This window comes from Delphinapterus leucas, chromosome 11 (assembly GCF_059928025.1).
Source record: "Delphinapterus leucas isolate spDelLeu-1000000601 "Yukka" chromosome 11, BTC_Dleu_Yukka2, whole genome shotgun sequence".
Lineage (NCBI taxonomy): Eukaryota > Metazoa > Chordata > Mammalia > Artiodactyla > Monodontidae > Delphinapterus > Delphinapterus leucas.
Window position 1 is genome coordinate 12,213,036 of NC_143139.1, and position 18,182 is coordinate 12,231,217.

Genomic DNA, 18,182 nt, shown 5'->3' on the forward strand with positions numbered 1-18,182 from the left:
TTTATTCTTACTTTTTAATTTTTGGCTTCACCACTTAAATTACTGTCCAACAGCATAAAGCAAAAGAGAACTTTAGAAAACATTTTAAAAAAAACCTGGAAATGCATCACTGAGAAAAAGATGTTATCTTTCTATCCAAAACAGTGGAAACTTATGAACTTTTCTCAATATCGTAGTTCTGTCTACACAACCATTGCGTAAGTTTTATAAATGCCACTGTCAGCAAGCAATTGAAAATTGTTTTTTTCCAAATGTTGGAGAAAGAACAACTATCTTATATTAATTAAAGCTAATCTACACTGGCTTTAATTGACTGATGGAGCATTGTGTTAATAGGCTCAAGTTTATTAGGTTCAATTCCTATGTGGCCTACTTAGCTTCTGTCAGTAGAATATTTGGTACCATGGTCTTCGACCATGCTTAACTCCCAGACTCTTAACACTGTAGTTTAGCCCAACCCACCCCTACTGTTGCCAAATAGCTCAAAGTATCATCTTAAAATCAAAGCTCAGCATGTCACAGTTGTTGAGGTTTACACTTTTTTTTTTTAAACAAAACTTATCTTACTATGAAGCGAATGAAAAATTCTAGTCTTAAGGAACCACAGGGAAAGCTCACATTTGCTCTGCCCCAATAGAGTAATTTTTGGCCTAGTCTACTCCCGCTAGAATGTTAACTTCATGAGTGCAGAGACCCTGTCTGTTTTATCTACCCTGGTATCATTGGTACCCATGACAGTGCCTGGCACTCAATGTTTATTACATGTAGCTCACAAAAAGCTGTATGCTTTTCCAAAGCCGAAAACACCTATTTCAAATGGAAACTGAATACTCAGCAAACTTAGTGTTTTCCAAAATGTGGTCCTCAGACTAGCAGCATCAGCATCCTCTGGGAATTTGTTAAAAAATACAAATTCTCGGGCTTCCCTGGTGGCGCAGTGGTTGGGAGTCCGCCTGCCGATGCAGGGGACACGGGTTCATGCCCCGGTCCGGGAAGATCCCACGTGCCGTGGAGCTGCTGGGCCCGTGAGCCATGGCCGCTGAGCCTGCGCGTCCGGAGCCTGTGCTCCGCAACAGGAGAGGCCACAACAGTGAGATGCCCGCGTACCGAAAAAAAAAAAAAAAAAAAAAAAATTCTCTGGCCCTACTACAGACCTGCTGAATCAGAACCTCAGGAGTGCTGACCTGAAATATATATTTTAACAAGCCCTCCAGGTGATTCTGAGGCATGCTAAAGTTTGATATCTACCAGTATAATCTAAGGAAGAAAACTCTTTCCAAAATTCAGCTCTGATTTGCATCACATAAACTCAGCTATTTCAGCACAGAAACATACATATCCTGGAATGATTCTCTGGAAAATGACTTTCTGTAAAGACTAGATATGTGGGCCAATAAAAGTTGATCACTGTTATGCACTTTATATAGCAAGATACCTTGAATCGTAAGACAAGACTGTGTGTAAGTCTTCCCCCCAGACAACCTATTTTATGGCAATTCTAAACAGAACTTATTTAATGAACATGGAAGTAACGTGATATGGTGTTAATGTCCCCACACCAAGAGTCAAAGACCTTTGTTTTTCTTTACTAGCTGAAAAGTATCCAAAAAACTCACTGGGATTCCTCATCATTTCAGTGAGCTAAATAATACCAAAGTGGAAAATTCTATGATTCAGTAAGAGCATCCAGGGCCTAAAATGTTCCAAAACCAACATATTTCTAGATGACAGAAAGAAGAGAAGGATGATACACATGCTGTATCCAAAAAGCTCCTGACAAGCCAGAAGTATAAATTAAATTTAACAAAACAGTATTTTAGAGGATAAAAATTAACTTCTACACCTGAATGAAACATACACATACTCAGGTACAAGTATGGGAAGATTTGACTCAGCAACAGCGTATATTTAAAGAAAAAGACTTCATATGCAGTATACACCCCATGAGCCAACACTGTACCCACTGTCGCCCTGAAAGCAACAGTGACCTTAGAATGTCTTAGCAGAAGCCAAGTATCTGGTATCAAAACCACAGCTGTGCTCTGATCTGGTCTGGGCATCCCACATCTGAAATGCCTGCATTCATTTCCAAGCCCTACACTTCGTGGCGTGCACAGCTGGAGTGGAACAGCAAGGATGATGCTGTGACCAGAAACCGTGATCTCTGCAGAGCAAATGAAACCACGGTGAGGAACCAGACAATGGAAAAGAAAACTCAGGCATGGGTGGAGGCATGCTGGTTTATCTTCAAATATGTTAAGGGCTGTCATGAGGAAGAAGAATTTAAAGTGCTCTGTGGAACTTGAAGGGGTTAAAGTCAGTGAGCAGAAACTGGTGAACAGCCTTTGGTTGCAAAAAAGGTAAAGTAACAGACAGGAAGACTTGTGATAGTTTTATGTGCCAGTTTGTCTGGGCTCTAGGGCCCAGTTATTCAATCAAATATTACTGTAGGAGTTGCTGTGAAGGTATTTTGTAGATATGGTTAACATCTACAATCAGTTGACCTTAAGCAAAAGAGATTAGCCTGAATGATGCGGGTGGACCTTAGCTGATTACTGGAAGGCCTTTAGTGCAAAAACTGAGCTTTCCCAGAGCGAAAGGCATTCTTCCTCTAGCTTGCAGCATTCACTCCTCCCTGACTTTCCAGACTGTCATCTTTCTCTACAGATTTCACTCTTGCCAGCCCAAATAAATATAGAAAGACGTAATGTGTGTGTGTGTGTGTGTGTGTGTGTTCTACTGGTTCTGGTTCTGTTTCTCTGGAAGACTGTAACTGATACAGTTGCCCAAGGATAGAATGGTCTATTTCTTCTCATGCTGAGTTTCTGTTACCAGAGATATTCAAGTGCAGGAGAGGAAACCACTTTGGCAACAATAAAGAGACCATTTAGAAGATATGATTCTTGATGGAATTATATAGCACATATAGACCACATACTCTATCTCAATTTATTCACTTTATTGAGGAGCCAGTCTTCATCTGCTCTGGGAATATAATAATGAGCAGAAATAGTTACTACTCTGCTTTTTTGGAATGTACATGAATCCTGTACTATGTGCAAGCTATTCTAGAACACAAAGTTGGCGCTCAACAGATACTTGTTGAATGAATAATTGAATGAATGAATAAAAACATAGTTTAAGATTATAGGGAAATATATAGATACATATATTTATATATTTTTGAGAAATGTTTCTATCAAAAATATGTAAATGTTTTAAAGCTTTAATTTTTTAATAAGGATAAGATTTGATTACCAAAAAATTCTATAACATGCCATATTTCCTTCTCCAGTAAGGCATAAGTCCAAATTATTTTCCTAAACTCTTCTCCTTTTTTGACCCCCTTACATACTGAGCCTAAAAAAAAACACCCTGACTTAATGTCTATTCATTTCACACATTTGAAAGTGCAAATTCCTTCAGCATAGAATCTACAACCTCTGGATAGTCTGTAACGTTATACACTCAGTGGAGGAACCCTCATAGCCAACTACTGACCTGAGCGTGTTCATCCAGCCTCCAGTGATGGACAGCCGGGAAACCGACCATACTGCTTTTCCAAACACGAATGTTAAGGAACGCAGGGGAAGAACTGCACAGATTTCAATAATAAAAGCATGATAGTATTAGAACCATATTTATATCACACGTGTAACTTTTCAAAGTACCTTCACAGCCTATCCGACCTGCATCACTGCTAAAAAAAAAAAAAAAGCAAATAAAAGTATCATTTGATGGATGAATAAAAAGAGAGAGTCATGGATGGGATGAAGGTGAAGTTTAAACCCCAATCCTTTCACTCGGTTCGGTTGGGTGCTTTTCTTTTTCATTAGATCATACTGACAGGACATGGAGCATCATAATCTCTTTTGATAACAACGGAAAATGTACCCTTTAGTAGAAGATGATTCATCGGTCTTCTTACTCTTGATCCAAAGCTATAACAAATGGAATACTGCATTACAGGGGAACTTTCCTACATATACAGGGTGCTGAGAATCTTGGTTGTATTGATTGGCAACTTACCCCGTACTCCCAGGGGGCTTTGCCATGCATTGATAATTCACTGATTACTGGAAATTTCTTATGAAAATAAAACCCTTTAGATTTTTTTTTACAAAATTCATATTACAAAAGTCTAATGATCATTTCATTTCCTAATAAAAGGTGTTTGAAAGGAACAGGGTGATACAAAATGAAAACACTTAGTAGCAAAGTTGCAAAAGCCTCGCACAGTCATAAACTGGGATTCTAGACTTGGGTGCGGCTCCAATAAGTTGGGTGATCTAGGTAAGAATCTCTCTCATGTGTATGTATAGGAGCTTTACCTATTTGCGTATTCCAAGCTGAAATTACCTATTTCAGGCTGCCTTGTCTTCATAATATAACTACTTTCATTTTTAATGGGATGGAAGAAATTATGGCTGTTTTTCTGAAACCACATCAATTTTTAAAGGCAGCTGGAGCAATAGGGATGCGTTTGCACTGGAATTTTGGCTTCAAGGCCAGTACCACCTTGAAAATTTGGCTGATTTCCCCAAACCCATGAGTTGGAGAAATACCAGTAATAAAAAGGGGAATTACAAGGATGATTTACAATTTTCTTCACTCCCTCCCTCAAATTTAGTCTTTGTTGCGAAGAAAACAAGTCATGATCAAAATGGAACCAATTGGTAACTGATAATTAAACTACAGCAAAATATTTCAATAAATAAATTAGCCATCAGATAAAAATTAAGGACAATTGAATTTTGATAATATATCCCAGCAGAAAAAAGCAGAGACAGAGATATGTCCTTTTGACTTTGAAAAACAGTTCTTGATTTTGTTTTGTTTTCCAGTATTGTTTCTTTCCTAATTATATTTTTCTTGGGAGAAAAGCTTAAGAATTGGCCACTGCCAGCCTACAAAAATGTTTACCCACCAATAAACAACTGATTTTGATTCTTTTAATTTTTCTTTCCTCTTCTTTCTTTCCTTTCTCTTTCTTTTTCTAAGTCTTTATATGCACGATTCCTCATCTTTGCTTAACTTCCTGGGCATGCAAGAAAAGTCTGCGTGACTTAAGCCTAGCACAGAAGTCTGACTTTTTGTACATATCCATAGGTATACACCTGCAGTTTGAAAACACCCTTTTAATCCTCTTGGGGTGGAAGAATCAAATGAAAATAAACTCATTTCGGCTGTTTGTCTCTTTTTGCTTTTCTATCTTTGCAGGTAAAGGAAGGTATAAATGCTTGAAAGCCACAGGTAACCACATCACGGTATTTTATGACAAGAGAACAGCTATTTTTCCAGCATTATCCTAACTTGTCTCAATGCCACCTTCCTCCCTTTGGCCCAGTCCATTAAAAAACAATTATTTCTCTAACCACCATCTACATAGGAACCAATGGACCTGATTTCTGGTAATCTTTAAATTTCAACAACCACTTAGGAAAGGCTTCTTCACACACACACACACACACACACACACACACACACACACACACGTTTCCAGGAGCTGTGGAACTTCTGTACCCACCTGAAACACAACCTGTCCCTCTTTTTACCTAAACAAATATTTAAAGAAAAATTACCATGAATATTATACTGTATAATCTTAGAACAAGAATAAACGAGAACTTGAAGAGCTGCTTGGCAACGTAAGTAGGTAGAAAGTGAGGTCCAGGACCATTGCCGGTGCTCACATTCATGTGATGCACACAGCTGAGGCTATTTCCTCTGCTCGTGGTCCTGAAACTGGACCCAAAGCCTAGGCATTATTGAAGCCACAGATCAATTTGCTATATCTTCCTGAAGAGTCCATTTTAGTCACCGATTTGGGGATAAAATTGTTTTTATATTCAAACAAACATAGACATATTGTGGATTAAAATTTGCCTATATTTCTATAAGTAATAAAACATGCAAAACAATTACATGATTGTAATGAAATGCTTGCATGACCCAATCCCCTAGATCTTTCTCCTCCTTCTTTTAGAAGTACTTTGAAGACAACGTTTAAGAAGCATCATACTACACCATGAAGTATAAATGAAGGGAACGAACTGGTATAGCTACTTGGGTAAAGAAAAAGTTCTAAAACACAAAGCTGAGCTCTATAGCATAAGGAAATTGACCTACCTAAGATGCTATTGATATTGTCTTTATTTAATATATATGAGATCTCATAAACATAACTCAGCCATAAAGAAACATATATGTTAAAGCAGTATCTGGTGCTCATTGGAAAAGTCACAATTAAAATCAGAATTGTCCCTGCCTGTCTCACTTGAAAATAAAATGAAAAAGGCTTTTAAAAACTTTTAATAATTGAGAGAGAGGGGGAAAAGCAAACAAGAACAAGAACAAGGAAGAAAAAATAAATCTCTTTGTGCCAAGGGAAACGGTATCCCATGCTTATTTGTGTTTGGCACCCAATTCATAGCCCAGCAACCTGAGTCTAAGAACTTAAGCCTTCACGGATGAGTGCATCAATTGGTTTTGAATCAGAGAATAGCATTACTCCATTAACTTTGAGACTATCCCTTTCAAGAAATATATTTAGCTATGGCACACGATATTTCAGTCCTAAAATGAGAACGTCAACTGTGAAACGCAACTGAAAATTTCAGTTGTTTTTCTCTCGACTCCTCCCACTTACTACACATTCGAATAATGTGAATCCAGGAAGCATTTACATAAATATGGTGTGCATTCTAGGTTTTATGGCAGGTCTTTTTGCTTTCATTACTTGGAGCCTGCCACATTACAGGCTGGCACACACGAGTAAGGAAATCTATGCCCTACATGCCATGTTATTACTGGCTGCCTTACCCTTAGCCAGAGAAGGGAAACGTTTACTCTGCTGGGGCAAGAGAAGAAGCAAAGGGCTGGGAAAACTTGGCTCTCCACTTTGAAGATTCCACACAGTGTTCCCCATGCTGAACCAGCAAGCTAGCCAAGACAGGAAGCTCACTTGAAGACAGAACTGCAACAACTGCCAAAACTAGGCAAAAGGAAGAAGAATCCTCCTGATACAAAAGACCCTGTAAATACTGCAATATACATACACATGTATACACATACCCGACATGTTTTGTAATTAACACATTATTAAGTTTCGCCTGTGCTGACGCTTCTAATGTCAACCTGTCAACCAAAGACTTCTGGTTAACGTTAAATTCTGTTTTAAACATGGAAGGCTTATCTGTTACCTGGGCTTAGGAAACCATCCACCACATACCAGAAGCACTTTCAAATTTAACGGTGTTAATTTATTGATGACACCATAATACTTCTGGCTGTTTTTCCAAGATTTCCAAGATATTAGCCAGGAGAAGTATTGTTATGATCAGCAGCGGTCAAGCTGTAATTGACATAAACCAGGCTCTGGATTTAAGACAAAGAGAGAGACTGAGAAAGTGTGTGTGTCTGTGTCTGTGTGTGCATGTGTGTGTTTAGGGTGTGCTGAGCAAGCAATACAAAATTTTTTCTTATAAGCTTTCTGACTTTTACTGAAAACCCAAATATCCACTTGAATGTAGATATATCTTTTTTTTTTTTTTTTTTTTTGCGGTACGCGGGCCTCTCACTGTTGTGGCCTCTCCCGTTGCGGAGCACAGTCTCCAGATGCGCAGGCTCAGCGGCCATGGCTCACGGGCCCAGCTGCTCCGCGGCACGTGGGATCTTCCCGTACCGGGGCACGAACCCGTGTCCCCCGCATCACCAGGCAGACTCTCAACCACTGTGCCACCAGGGAAGCCCATAGATATATCTTTGATTGTATGGTTTCATTAGACAACTTACAAATGAAGAAGAGCACACCTTGAAAAATTGTAATAATTTAAGCTAATATACTTGAGCACTTACTACGTGCCAGGTACTGTTCTAAGAGACTTGCGTGTAATAACTCAGCCAGTCGAAACAACAACTCTTTGAAATAGGCACTATTACATCCTTCATATAATTGCAGAAATTGAAAATTTAAGTACCTTGTTAAAGTTGCTAAATTCACACAGCTAATAAAGTGTAGAACTGGGAGTCAGACCTAAGAGTGTGACTCCGGGTCTCCTGTTCTTGACTCCATTAGCAAATGGCCAATATGGTCTTATTTACCCCAAATTCCAAATTGGTATTCAGCGTGCAGGAAAACAGATGGGTCAGGTAAGGCTTGAAGCCTCTGAAGCAATTCACACAGACCCAGGTTCAAATCAGAGACGCTCAAGTTTCTACCACTCCAAGGTCACAAGCTGCCGTCCCTTTGCAGGAATGTTTGGTGAGAAATGGATTGTTTGAGCCCACGGGTGGGTCAGGACCATTTGGGGGAGGCATCTGAGTAAGTGAGGAGCCGTAGTTACAATCCAGCAGGTATAATTTCTTGCAGACTTAAAAAAACAAAAGTTACTTATGAGACAAATTGAATCTGTACAATAGGAAGGCGAAGGTGGGATACGATGGTTAGGCAGAGATCTCCATATTAATTAAGAACTAGTATAAACGTGAATTCACAGTCTGGTTTCAAAGTTGAGAGATGAGATATGAAGTACTCTAGGGTTGTTCTCACCGAACTATGGGAAAAGGTCTCAGAACTGTCTCCCATGCATAAGTCAAACCGGTCTACTTTATAAACGGGAGGTGTGGTTACAAGGTCTCAGGAAAACAGTCTCATGTTGAAATAGGAAAACACTGTTTATAGATGACAGACAAAAAGGCAATTGTTTAAAGGCATGTGGTCTATCACTGTCATTTTCACCTAAATGAAAATAAACACGCACGGTAGAATGTATATAAGGTGGACAGGAAAACCAGTCCAAAGAAGAGTCATTAACCAAGAGTCATCGGATTTTCGAGTTGGAAAGGACCTAAATGAACAAGTTCAACTTCTGCCCTTTGCATAAATTAAAACCAAGGTCAACAGAATGTGGCCTCTGTGTGCAGGTGTCATCTTCAGCTCTGGGTCTGAGGGCTTTCCCCTAGGGAGAGGGTCCGCCATGAGAGGACAAGAGGATGGTATGTAGAACCTGAGAGCCCCAATCTTCGAGAGAGGTAGGCCAGTAAAAAGCAGTGCACGAAGATGGCTGCTTAGGGTCAATGGAGAGGTGGCAGGAAAGCCAAGAAGTGTGATGTCATGGGAACCTGGGAAGGAAGGAGTTTTAGGAAAGCGTAAGTGGTTATGTTGAAGAGTTCTAAGAAGACCAGAACTGAGAAAGATTCATTAGATTGGTTGGTTATTGATCTGTGGTGACCCTCACAAAAGCAGTTTCAGCAGCATGATCACAGTGGAAGATTGCCATGTTTAAGCAATGAATGGGAAGGCCAAAAAAGTTAAGACAGTGAGGCAGAACCCAAGTTCAATAACCTTGGAGAAAAGAAAAAGATGGAGTAGTGGACAAAGAAATGCTCGAGGGGAAAATGTCAGTAGAGAATGAGAAGAATCCTTGAAGAAATAATTGAAACAACTTGGGGGAAGACAAAGGAAACTGAGGTCTAACTGAGGTCTAACTGATGGATCAGCCTTGACGGAAGAGATACCCAGTTTGCTCTGAGATAATACAGATGAAAAAGGGTGGGTATACGGTACACAGAGTTAAGTGGTTCTCTCCACTGGATTTTTATTTTTATGTTTCCCTTTTCAAATGATGCAGAGTTTATTTTGGTAAATGATATAAGGGTAAAAATTCCCCTTCCCTTATTGCCTGTGTTAAATTTTGCATGCATGAATGTTAAACGCTGAGCTCTAAGTCTAGATCCCTCGGTCGCGAAAAATTTAGACCAGCTCTTGTTAGAACACGTCTTCCCACACACGGCATCGCCTTGGTCCTCCACTCACTGGAACAGTTTCCTCACTCTCCAGAGCCTTCCACCAGCTACGGAAATTGTTTGTTCTCATGCCATCAGGAAACACTGAGGAGATTAACAGGGAGGAGTTTGACGATCTTCGATCTCCTGAAGGCTGGTGGTTTCTTAGCCTTGTCAACTATCTTTTTTTTTTTTTTTGCTTGGTTTCTGCCAGAGGCCAGAGCAAGTGGCAAGCAGGAGGAAAGGGTGATGGCAAAAAAGAGCCCTCTTGAGAAAATAAAAAGAGACAGAGAGAGAGAGAGAGAGAGAGAGAGAGCGAGAGAGACTTAGAACTTAGAATAGGGAAGATTTATTGCTGAAATTATACCAGAGAGCCGGTTTGGAAAGAGAGGTTGGTCACAGAATTCAAAGCTGCTCGTGCGTGTTTAAGATTATGTGGATGACTTGTACTGGATGATCCGAATGGGTTTCCCTCTACAAACACACACCTACTAGGTGTCTGTTTGAGTCCTTTGCTGAGAGCCAAGAGCTCAATGGGCAAAGTCAATTATGAGTCTTTCCTCCAGTGAGAGATCAAAGCGACGTTGTCTGAAAAAGCACGTTGCCCTGATATTTCAGCAACACGTACTTAACATTTAATTATAAAATCTGAGATCCGTTTCTCAAATTGGATTAGATACATTTTCACTTCCACCATTTCACCCTTCATCTTAAAGGTCTGCAAACCTTTACTGAGGTGTGAAATACAAAAGCCTCTGAATTACCAACGTGGGCCACAACTGGATCATTTAAATTCACCCCAGAGGTTCTGGCAATAGCTATCTTACTTGAGGTCACACACGCCCCAGCTTTCACCAGTCCTCCCCAATTTTAGACGTGTTGGGTGATAATACAATTCTGTTTCTTGTAAAGATATATCCCCTCGGCAAGCGTTTACTCAGCACCCAACACATGCTCGACATTGAGCCAGCTGCATCAAGACTGACGAGATATTACATTGGCCCTTCAAGATCTCATACAGAGAAAAAAAGAGCAAATGTACTTCTTAATTTCTACAATCTGATTTCTTTGGAAGTTGAACATCCTTCCTCAGAATACCAAGACCTGTGTTGTATCCATTGCCTTGTGTATTACCAGCAGAGCTTCTTTACCATAGAGAAGCAAAAGAGGACATAAAACCTGGTTATGCAAAATGAAAATTTCAGATAAAGAGAAAGAGGCTTCATCTAAAAGAGCAACACAGGAGAGCAGGAGAGAGAGAGACACACACACACACACACACACACACACAACCACCACAAAAATCTTACCTGACTTGCCCACGCCTGCTCTCCCAAATATTGCCAGTTTGACCTCTGAACTTTTAGCCATGCCGGCTGCTGGTAGGCAATTCACTGTGGTTCAAACTAAAGAGCTGAGAAGATCTTTTTGGTTCCAGCCCTTGGTTTCACCATATCATTGTAAATCAGCAATCCTTCAACAAAAGAGATTTGGGAATTCATAACTGACTGGAGAAAGAAACTCATATTTATTGAAGCATCTCCTACGTGCCAGCACCATTCACTCGATCAACATCTTTCCTGGTGATCTTCACCACAATCCTGCGAGAGGGTTCTAGCAATACACTGTAAACCATTCAACTAAAAAGTGATAGACCTAGGACTTGCACATAGATCTGTTTGGTTCTAAACAATGCATTTTTATACAAGATAGCATTTTCAAAAGTACTTCCTCAAAGAATGTTTTTTGTCAGTCATTGATAACAAATACTTGGCTGTGAATACGTGTATTTACCATATGTCTGCAAACATCCAATATACATACACACATGGGGAGAGTCACGTTTGGAACTCTTATTTCCCTTTGGGCTGAATAATACACATTCATATTAGTGTATCCCATTGTAATATGATTGAATTTGCATTCCAAGGTTTAAATTTTATCTCGGTTCACACTGGATCACATGGTTGAGTCATGTGACAGATACCCATGTTCCAAAATTGATATATAACATCTAGATAATATTTTTATATTTTTCTGGGCACAATGCCCTGGTACACAAAAGATAAATGACATGTGCTGACTTCTGATTCCTTTTCTATGACAACCTCAAGTAAATTAGTTTATGGTACTGTCCTGACACTTGGGAAATGACATTATATACAATGTAAGCACATTTTATATAGTTGGGTGCTTTAGGAAGGACACCTAGGTCCTTGGTACCATGGAAATGTAAAATTGGAAAAAGCCTTGGAGTCAATGGAAAAATCCATCCAGCCTTCCTTTTTGATCACACAACCATCTAACAACCATCCTGGGTCTAATTTATGGCTTCCAGGTATGGGGGGAGGAGAAGCATTATATCACCTTTTTCTTTTCTTTCACTCAGAGCCCTTCAAGTAGCCAAGCAGCTATTAGGAACCTTTGCCCCATTCTAGATGTCTACTTTCTAGGAAAATGAGACCCAATCATCTTCCCTGGTTCTTCATGGGACATCTGTTCTTGTTTATGTTTTTTTGACCCTCACCTTCCCTCCTGACCATGTGCAGCTCTCTTCTCTGGTATTTGCCATTTTAATCACTCTAAGAATGTGGCACCCTCTGCATTCGCCCCTTGAGATACGACCTGACAAATGGCCCAGCAAAAGTTTCATACGATTCTTCCTCTTCTTCATCTGGCACTGTAGCTATATTTCAGTACACTCATATACGATTCTTCCTCTTCTTCATCTGGCACTGTAGCTATATTTCAGTACACTCATATCAAGGCTCCCATTTTTCACGTGAATTGCAGGCTCCCCTATTCTGAACTTCTGCTATCGATGTTTTCAACCTAAGTACAAGACTTCACTTTCAAGTCTGTTATCTGAACACATGAACTGTTCCTGCCAGAGTTTTGGCATCTACAAATTTTCAAAAAGAGCTTTTCCAGAGAAAGAAAAAAGTAAAAGTCTTTCTGAAAAAGTGTTTCTACAAAGACGTTAACGTGTAATCGTCTCCTTCATTACGCATCTAAACTATGGACCTGTACCTCACAAATTTTGTATTCGCTGATTTCCACAGTGCCAGAGCTTCCTCCGAAGGACAGAAAGGTCAACAATAACACTGGCTGTTGTTTACTTCATCCCAATAATGAACAAACTCCCTAGTGATCATTAATAGTACAAAACCCAGAAGCTTTTACATCTGTAATTTGTCCAGTCCCACACTTTTGGCTAAAGATAAAAAGAATTTCATTATTTGTCATTTTATATGCATTCATTACGAAAAGGCCTCGGGTAAGCTGGGATGAAGTGAGAGAGTGGCACTGACATACATACACTACCAAATGTAAAATAGATAGCTAGTAGGAAGCAGCTGCATAGCACAGGGAGATCAGCTCGGTGCTTTGTGACCACCTAGAGGGATGGGATAGGGAGGGTGGGAGGGAGGGAGACTCAAGAGGGAGGAGATATGCGGATATATGTATATGTATAGCTGATTCACTTTGTTATAAAGCCGAAACTAACACACCATTATAAAGCAATTATACTCCAATAAAGATGTTAAAAAACGAAAAAGATACAATCTAAAAAAATTTGAAAATCAAAAAGAAAATAAAAAGAAAAGGCCTCTATGCTTAAGGCTCAGTGGTTCATCACAGAAGCATCACAGAAGCATAATCTATCGAGATGTATTAACTAAATAAATTCCGAATAAGAATGGCAAGCATTTCTTTGAAACATAGAACATGCAAGTGTCTGGAGCTTGTGTAAACAACAATTTGTTATTTCATACAGAACTGTTCATTCCCATGCACATAAAAATCCAAATAATTTACTATCTGATTTACGCCTCAAGAAAGTAGCCATCAAATGTGGTTTAAAAAAAACAAAACAAAACATTTGTTAAGTTTTTCAGCAACTCCCAAATGGCCTCAGAGGCATAGGAATTTCACAGAAGAAAGAAAAATTGTGTAGGCTAAATTTTCCATACATAACCTAATAAAGATGTAGCTAGTTATTGTAAATCTTAGGTTATGTTTAGAAAAATCCCTTAAAGGAAGACACAAAACTGACATATATCCTTCAACATTTTCTCACATGAAAATGTGAAAAGTTACATTTGATAAAGATAGAAAAGAAAGATAAATGTGTAAATTCTTTTAATAAGGGACCTGTTGCCAAGTCTTTGATGTTCAAAATAATTCATGATCCAAGAGCTTCCATAACACGGATAGAAGAAAACATTTTTTTTCATGCTGTTCTGCAGAAATATTCTGGCTGGGTCTTGAAGCTGCCATCCACTTTTTACGTGGACAGTGCTTTATTAGGGCAAAAACGTCTCAGTTCTCGTCACTCCTAAAGCTAAAATCACACTTAGGTATTTAAGAGATTAAAGGTTTTTCCTAAACATAAAGGTACCAAAAGAAAGCTTAGAAAGAAGAAGAGAAAAAAGCAAGACCCCAAATTCTGTGTTACATTAATGCATGCATTGATTCATCCCGCATTTATGCTAAATGGCCACCTTCAAGGAACTTACAATTCAATAGGCCTATGACATTGAGTTCACTAATAGCCCTATTTTCATATTTATTTAAAAATAATGATTTATCCATAATAAATCAATCCCAAGACTATTACACTTATCAAGGTCCATGCTTTCTATTTCCTTTTGGAAAAAAAAAAAAAGGCAAGCATCTTTATACGGTAATAGTTTTGTAACTTCTATATTTATGGTCTCATCAAAATAAAGTGCAGGTGTTTAGGGAAGCAAAGAATCTAGTCTGATCGTGGGAATGAGATTCTCTTTGGGCCGCTCCTTCTCTAGCTCTGAAATCAAGTTTTCCTGGTCTCATTGTCAGAAATTCTCCCTTATCACAACGCAGCACGCACAGGAATGAGGATGATTGTACGAGACCCCTGGCTATACCGTTGCTCGGAAAGCAACAGGTATCCTGGAATGATAAACAAACAAGCCCATCGTGGACTGCAGGTCACTTGCTCTCGACCTAGGAAGCAAATGCAGCCTAAGTCAAAAGGGCATTCTCGGTTGGTCTCAGCTCGGACGGAGGGCGCTGTCAAGCTCTGGGCGCCGGCGCTCACATCTCTCTCTCAGTGACCCACAACCCCCGCCTGGGAGGACCCAGTGACCAGGAGGACCGCCCCAGAGGCCGAGCGTTCAGGGGCTCGAAAGGGTCTGCAAGAAGCAATCCCGAAAGAGCCACCTGGGCACGTGCGTGACACTCACCTGTTCATACTCTCCAGGCCCGGGAGAGCCGCGGTCCCCTTGCAAGTTCGGAATCGGTCCTCCGGGACCGCTAACCCTCCCACGCTGCGCAGCCCAGTCTGCGGGAGGCGGGGGGGGGGGGGCGTTTCCCAGCTGATGGGCTGCGATCGCGGGTGGGAGAGGCGGCAGCTGCGGCAAGTGCTGGCGGAGCGGCCAGGATCTCCTCGCCGCCACTCGCTCAGACTAGCCGCCGAGGGACTGCGGCAGGACGCGAGCTCAGCCCGGAGAGGCCGCCAGGATGCTGCAGTGCGGCGCTCGGGCGCCCCCTACCGGGGCCAGCGCCCGGCTCTTCCCGCGATGCCGCCCAGGCTGGTGAGTACGAACATCCAAATATCCGCCTTCGCGCCGCACCGGAGACAGGCTTCCCTTTGCCCCTGCTCAGTTCCCGGCCTCTAGGTTCCCACAGAAGGACCTCTTTCCTTGGTCAAAACCTTGCGTGTGAAAGCATTACTAGGTGATGTTTTCTATTCCATACTTCAAACCATCCTCACAACGTCCCTGAGAGACACGTTTAATTATCCCCATAATACCCGAGAGGAAACTTAGAATAACTTGTCCAAGGCTAGTAAATGGTTGGGATGAAATCCAGACTGGATTGGAAACTGAGATGCTAGAAGAGACATAAATAGTGAATTCAACTGAAATTCATATCTGTATATTTGAGAAAGTTCCAAAAGCTTCACACTGTCCTTACAAGGTCAGCATTTACAACGTTTGAAGTCATCGTCCATCATCCTCAAAGCCTAACAAAGATGGTTAATATTCGTGCTGTGCCTTTCACATCGCTCATCTCATTTGGTGTTTTATAACCTCCCTTGAGGTAAGCACTAGTATTTAAAATTATTAGCCTTTCAGAGACGAGGAGGTGAGTTTCAGAGAGGTGAAATCATTTCCCAAAGACTGAGAGACCTTTGATGAGAGGAGCAGGAAACACCTACATTATTTTTTTCCTTTGAAACCTAGGTGTTCTTAGCAAGATATCAGGTGGCCTCCAGAAAACCACCGCATAGAGCAGACCGGGACCTAGGGCTGAGTGAACAGTCTTCAGCGTGTCCTTGATGGAAGAGATGTAGCCAGGGAGGCAGTTTCCGGGGCCGGCTGACCTGGAAAGCCACTGCAGACGTGAGTTGTGGGCCACGCTGACCGGAACAGCTGGGTCTGCGGCAGAGGTAAGACTTGCCTCTCTGTGCAGGAGTAGTCCTGCAAATTCTTGGAGAAAGCTCAAACACTGTTTGCTCTGTGACTTAAAAAACTACAAATAGAACTACCATATGACCCAGCAATCCCACTACTGGGCATATACCCTGAGAAAACCATAATTCAAAAAGAGTCATGTACCAAAATGTTCATTGCAGCTCTATTTACGATAGCCCGGAGATGGAAACAACCTAAGTGTCCATCATCGGATGAATGGATAAAGAAGATGTGGCACATATATACAATGGAATATTACTCAGCCATAAAAAGGAACGAAATTGAGCTATTTGTAATGAGGTGGATAGACCTAGAGTCTGTCATACAGAGTGAAGTAAGTCAGAAAGAGAGAGACAAATACCATATGCTAACACATATATATGGAATTTAAGAAAAAAAATGTCATGAAGAACCTAGGGGTAAGACAGGAATAAAGACACAGGCCTACTAGAGAATGGACTTGAGGATATGGGGAGGGGGAAGGGTAAGCTGTGACAAAGCGAGAGAGAGGCATGGACATATATACACTACCAAACGTAAGGTAGATAGCTAGTGGGAAGCAGCCACATGGCACAGGGAGATCAGCTCGGTGCTTTGTGACCACCTAGAGCGGTGGGATAGGGAGGGTGGGAGGGAGGGAGACGCAAGAGGGAAGAGTTATGGGAACATATGTATATGTATAACTGATTCACTTTGTTATAAAGCAGAAACTAACACACCATTGTAAAGCAATTATACTCCAATAAAAATGTTTTAAAAAATGTGGTATTTCCACATGTACTGACATAAAAATATTTCCAACACAAAACAGGATATAGTATATAAAATTTGACATGATTTATGTATAAAACCCTATATAATTTCTATGTGGTTACACAAACATGCACACATGGCTTCATAGTAAATATATGAAGGCTGTAAAGCCGACAAATGAACAGTTACCTGTGGAGAGGTATCTAGGGTTGGTGTTCATAGATAAAGGGGACATTAGGTTTATTTATAATGTTTTAGTTGGTTTTATTGAATTCATCTTATAATGAAGATTGTGTATTATAATTGTTAGAAAGCAAAAATTATATTGTTCTTTAAAATAATAATGAAAATACAAAGTTAATATTGATACATGCGTTCTGGAGATGGTTGAAAAAGCCTGTTCAAGGAAAATGGGCCCAACAACAAAACCATCAGTACAAAAAAGGATACATGGTCGGCATCTACAGAGTTATATCTGTAGAGTTATATCTCTTACATGAACGCTGCCAAGATGCCTCAGACGCTCTTCTCCTGCGGTGGTGAATGATATTTCAGCCAGCTTGCTTACGAAAAGTGATGACAGGAAGGCATGAAAGGGAGTAGAAAGACGCTGTCACTCATGTCTGAGACTGGGAACGGGAGCTGTGCTGCTGACAGTCCTGCTGGTCCCAGGCATGTTAGTGCTACCACAGGGCTGATGGCTCAAGGGGCTCACTTTTACAAAAGCCTGACCCCAGTACAGCCCCCTTTAGGTGGCCTTATTGAAAGTATCCTTTTCTGTATTTCACACACAGTTTGCCTTTATTCCTTTCTTTCCTTTAGCCAGAAGGTAATATCAGGAGATAGCACTGCTGGAGCAAGCACCAAACTTTACAATTAACTTCTTAATATAACATGGAGCTCAGAATTTCAGAGGCAGGCAAAACATACAAACCAAGAAAAAGCTATTTCTAGGTGTTTACCAAAAACATTGGAAGAAAGCAATTTCTTTTACATTTTAGTAGCTTAAAGATCTGCAATTAAAGTAAACTTTTAACTAATACAAGAGCTGAGAATCCTTTAATTCTGATACAAAGAAGCGACTGTCACATCTGAGAGTGGAACCTAAAAGTAACCTAAAACTGGCAGAAGAACATCAATAGAATCTGGATTATGTAATAAAATAAATTTGGAATCAAGGAG

At 40.5% G+C, this 18,182-nt stretch overlaps 1 protein-coding gene across 1 annotated transcript in view; it reads right to left on the reverse strand.

The window, feature by feature from the left end:
• The window catches only part of RERG (RAS like estrogen regulated growth inhibitor), a 102,774-nt gene extending 91,207 nt beyond the window's left edge, over nucleotides 1-11,567 (reverse strand). Inside the window, exon 1 of the mRNA XM_089920352.1 lies at nucleotides 11,097-11,567. Coding sequence (XP_089776478.1) covers nucleotides 11,097-11,157 — 61 coding nt within the window. The 5' untranslated portion in view covers nucleotides 11,158-11,567. The remainder of the gene's footprint in view (nucleotides 1-11,096) is intronic.
• Nucleotides 11,568-18,182: the final 6,615 nt, after the last annotated feature.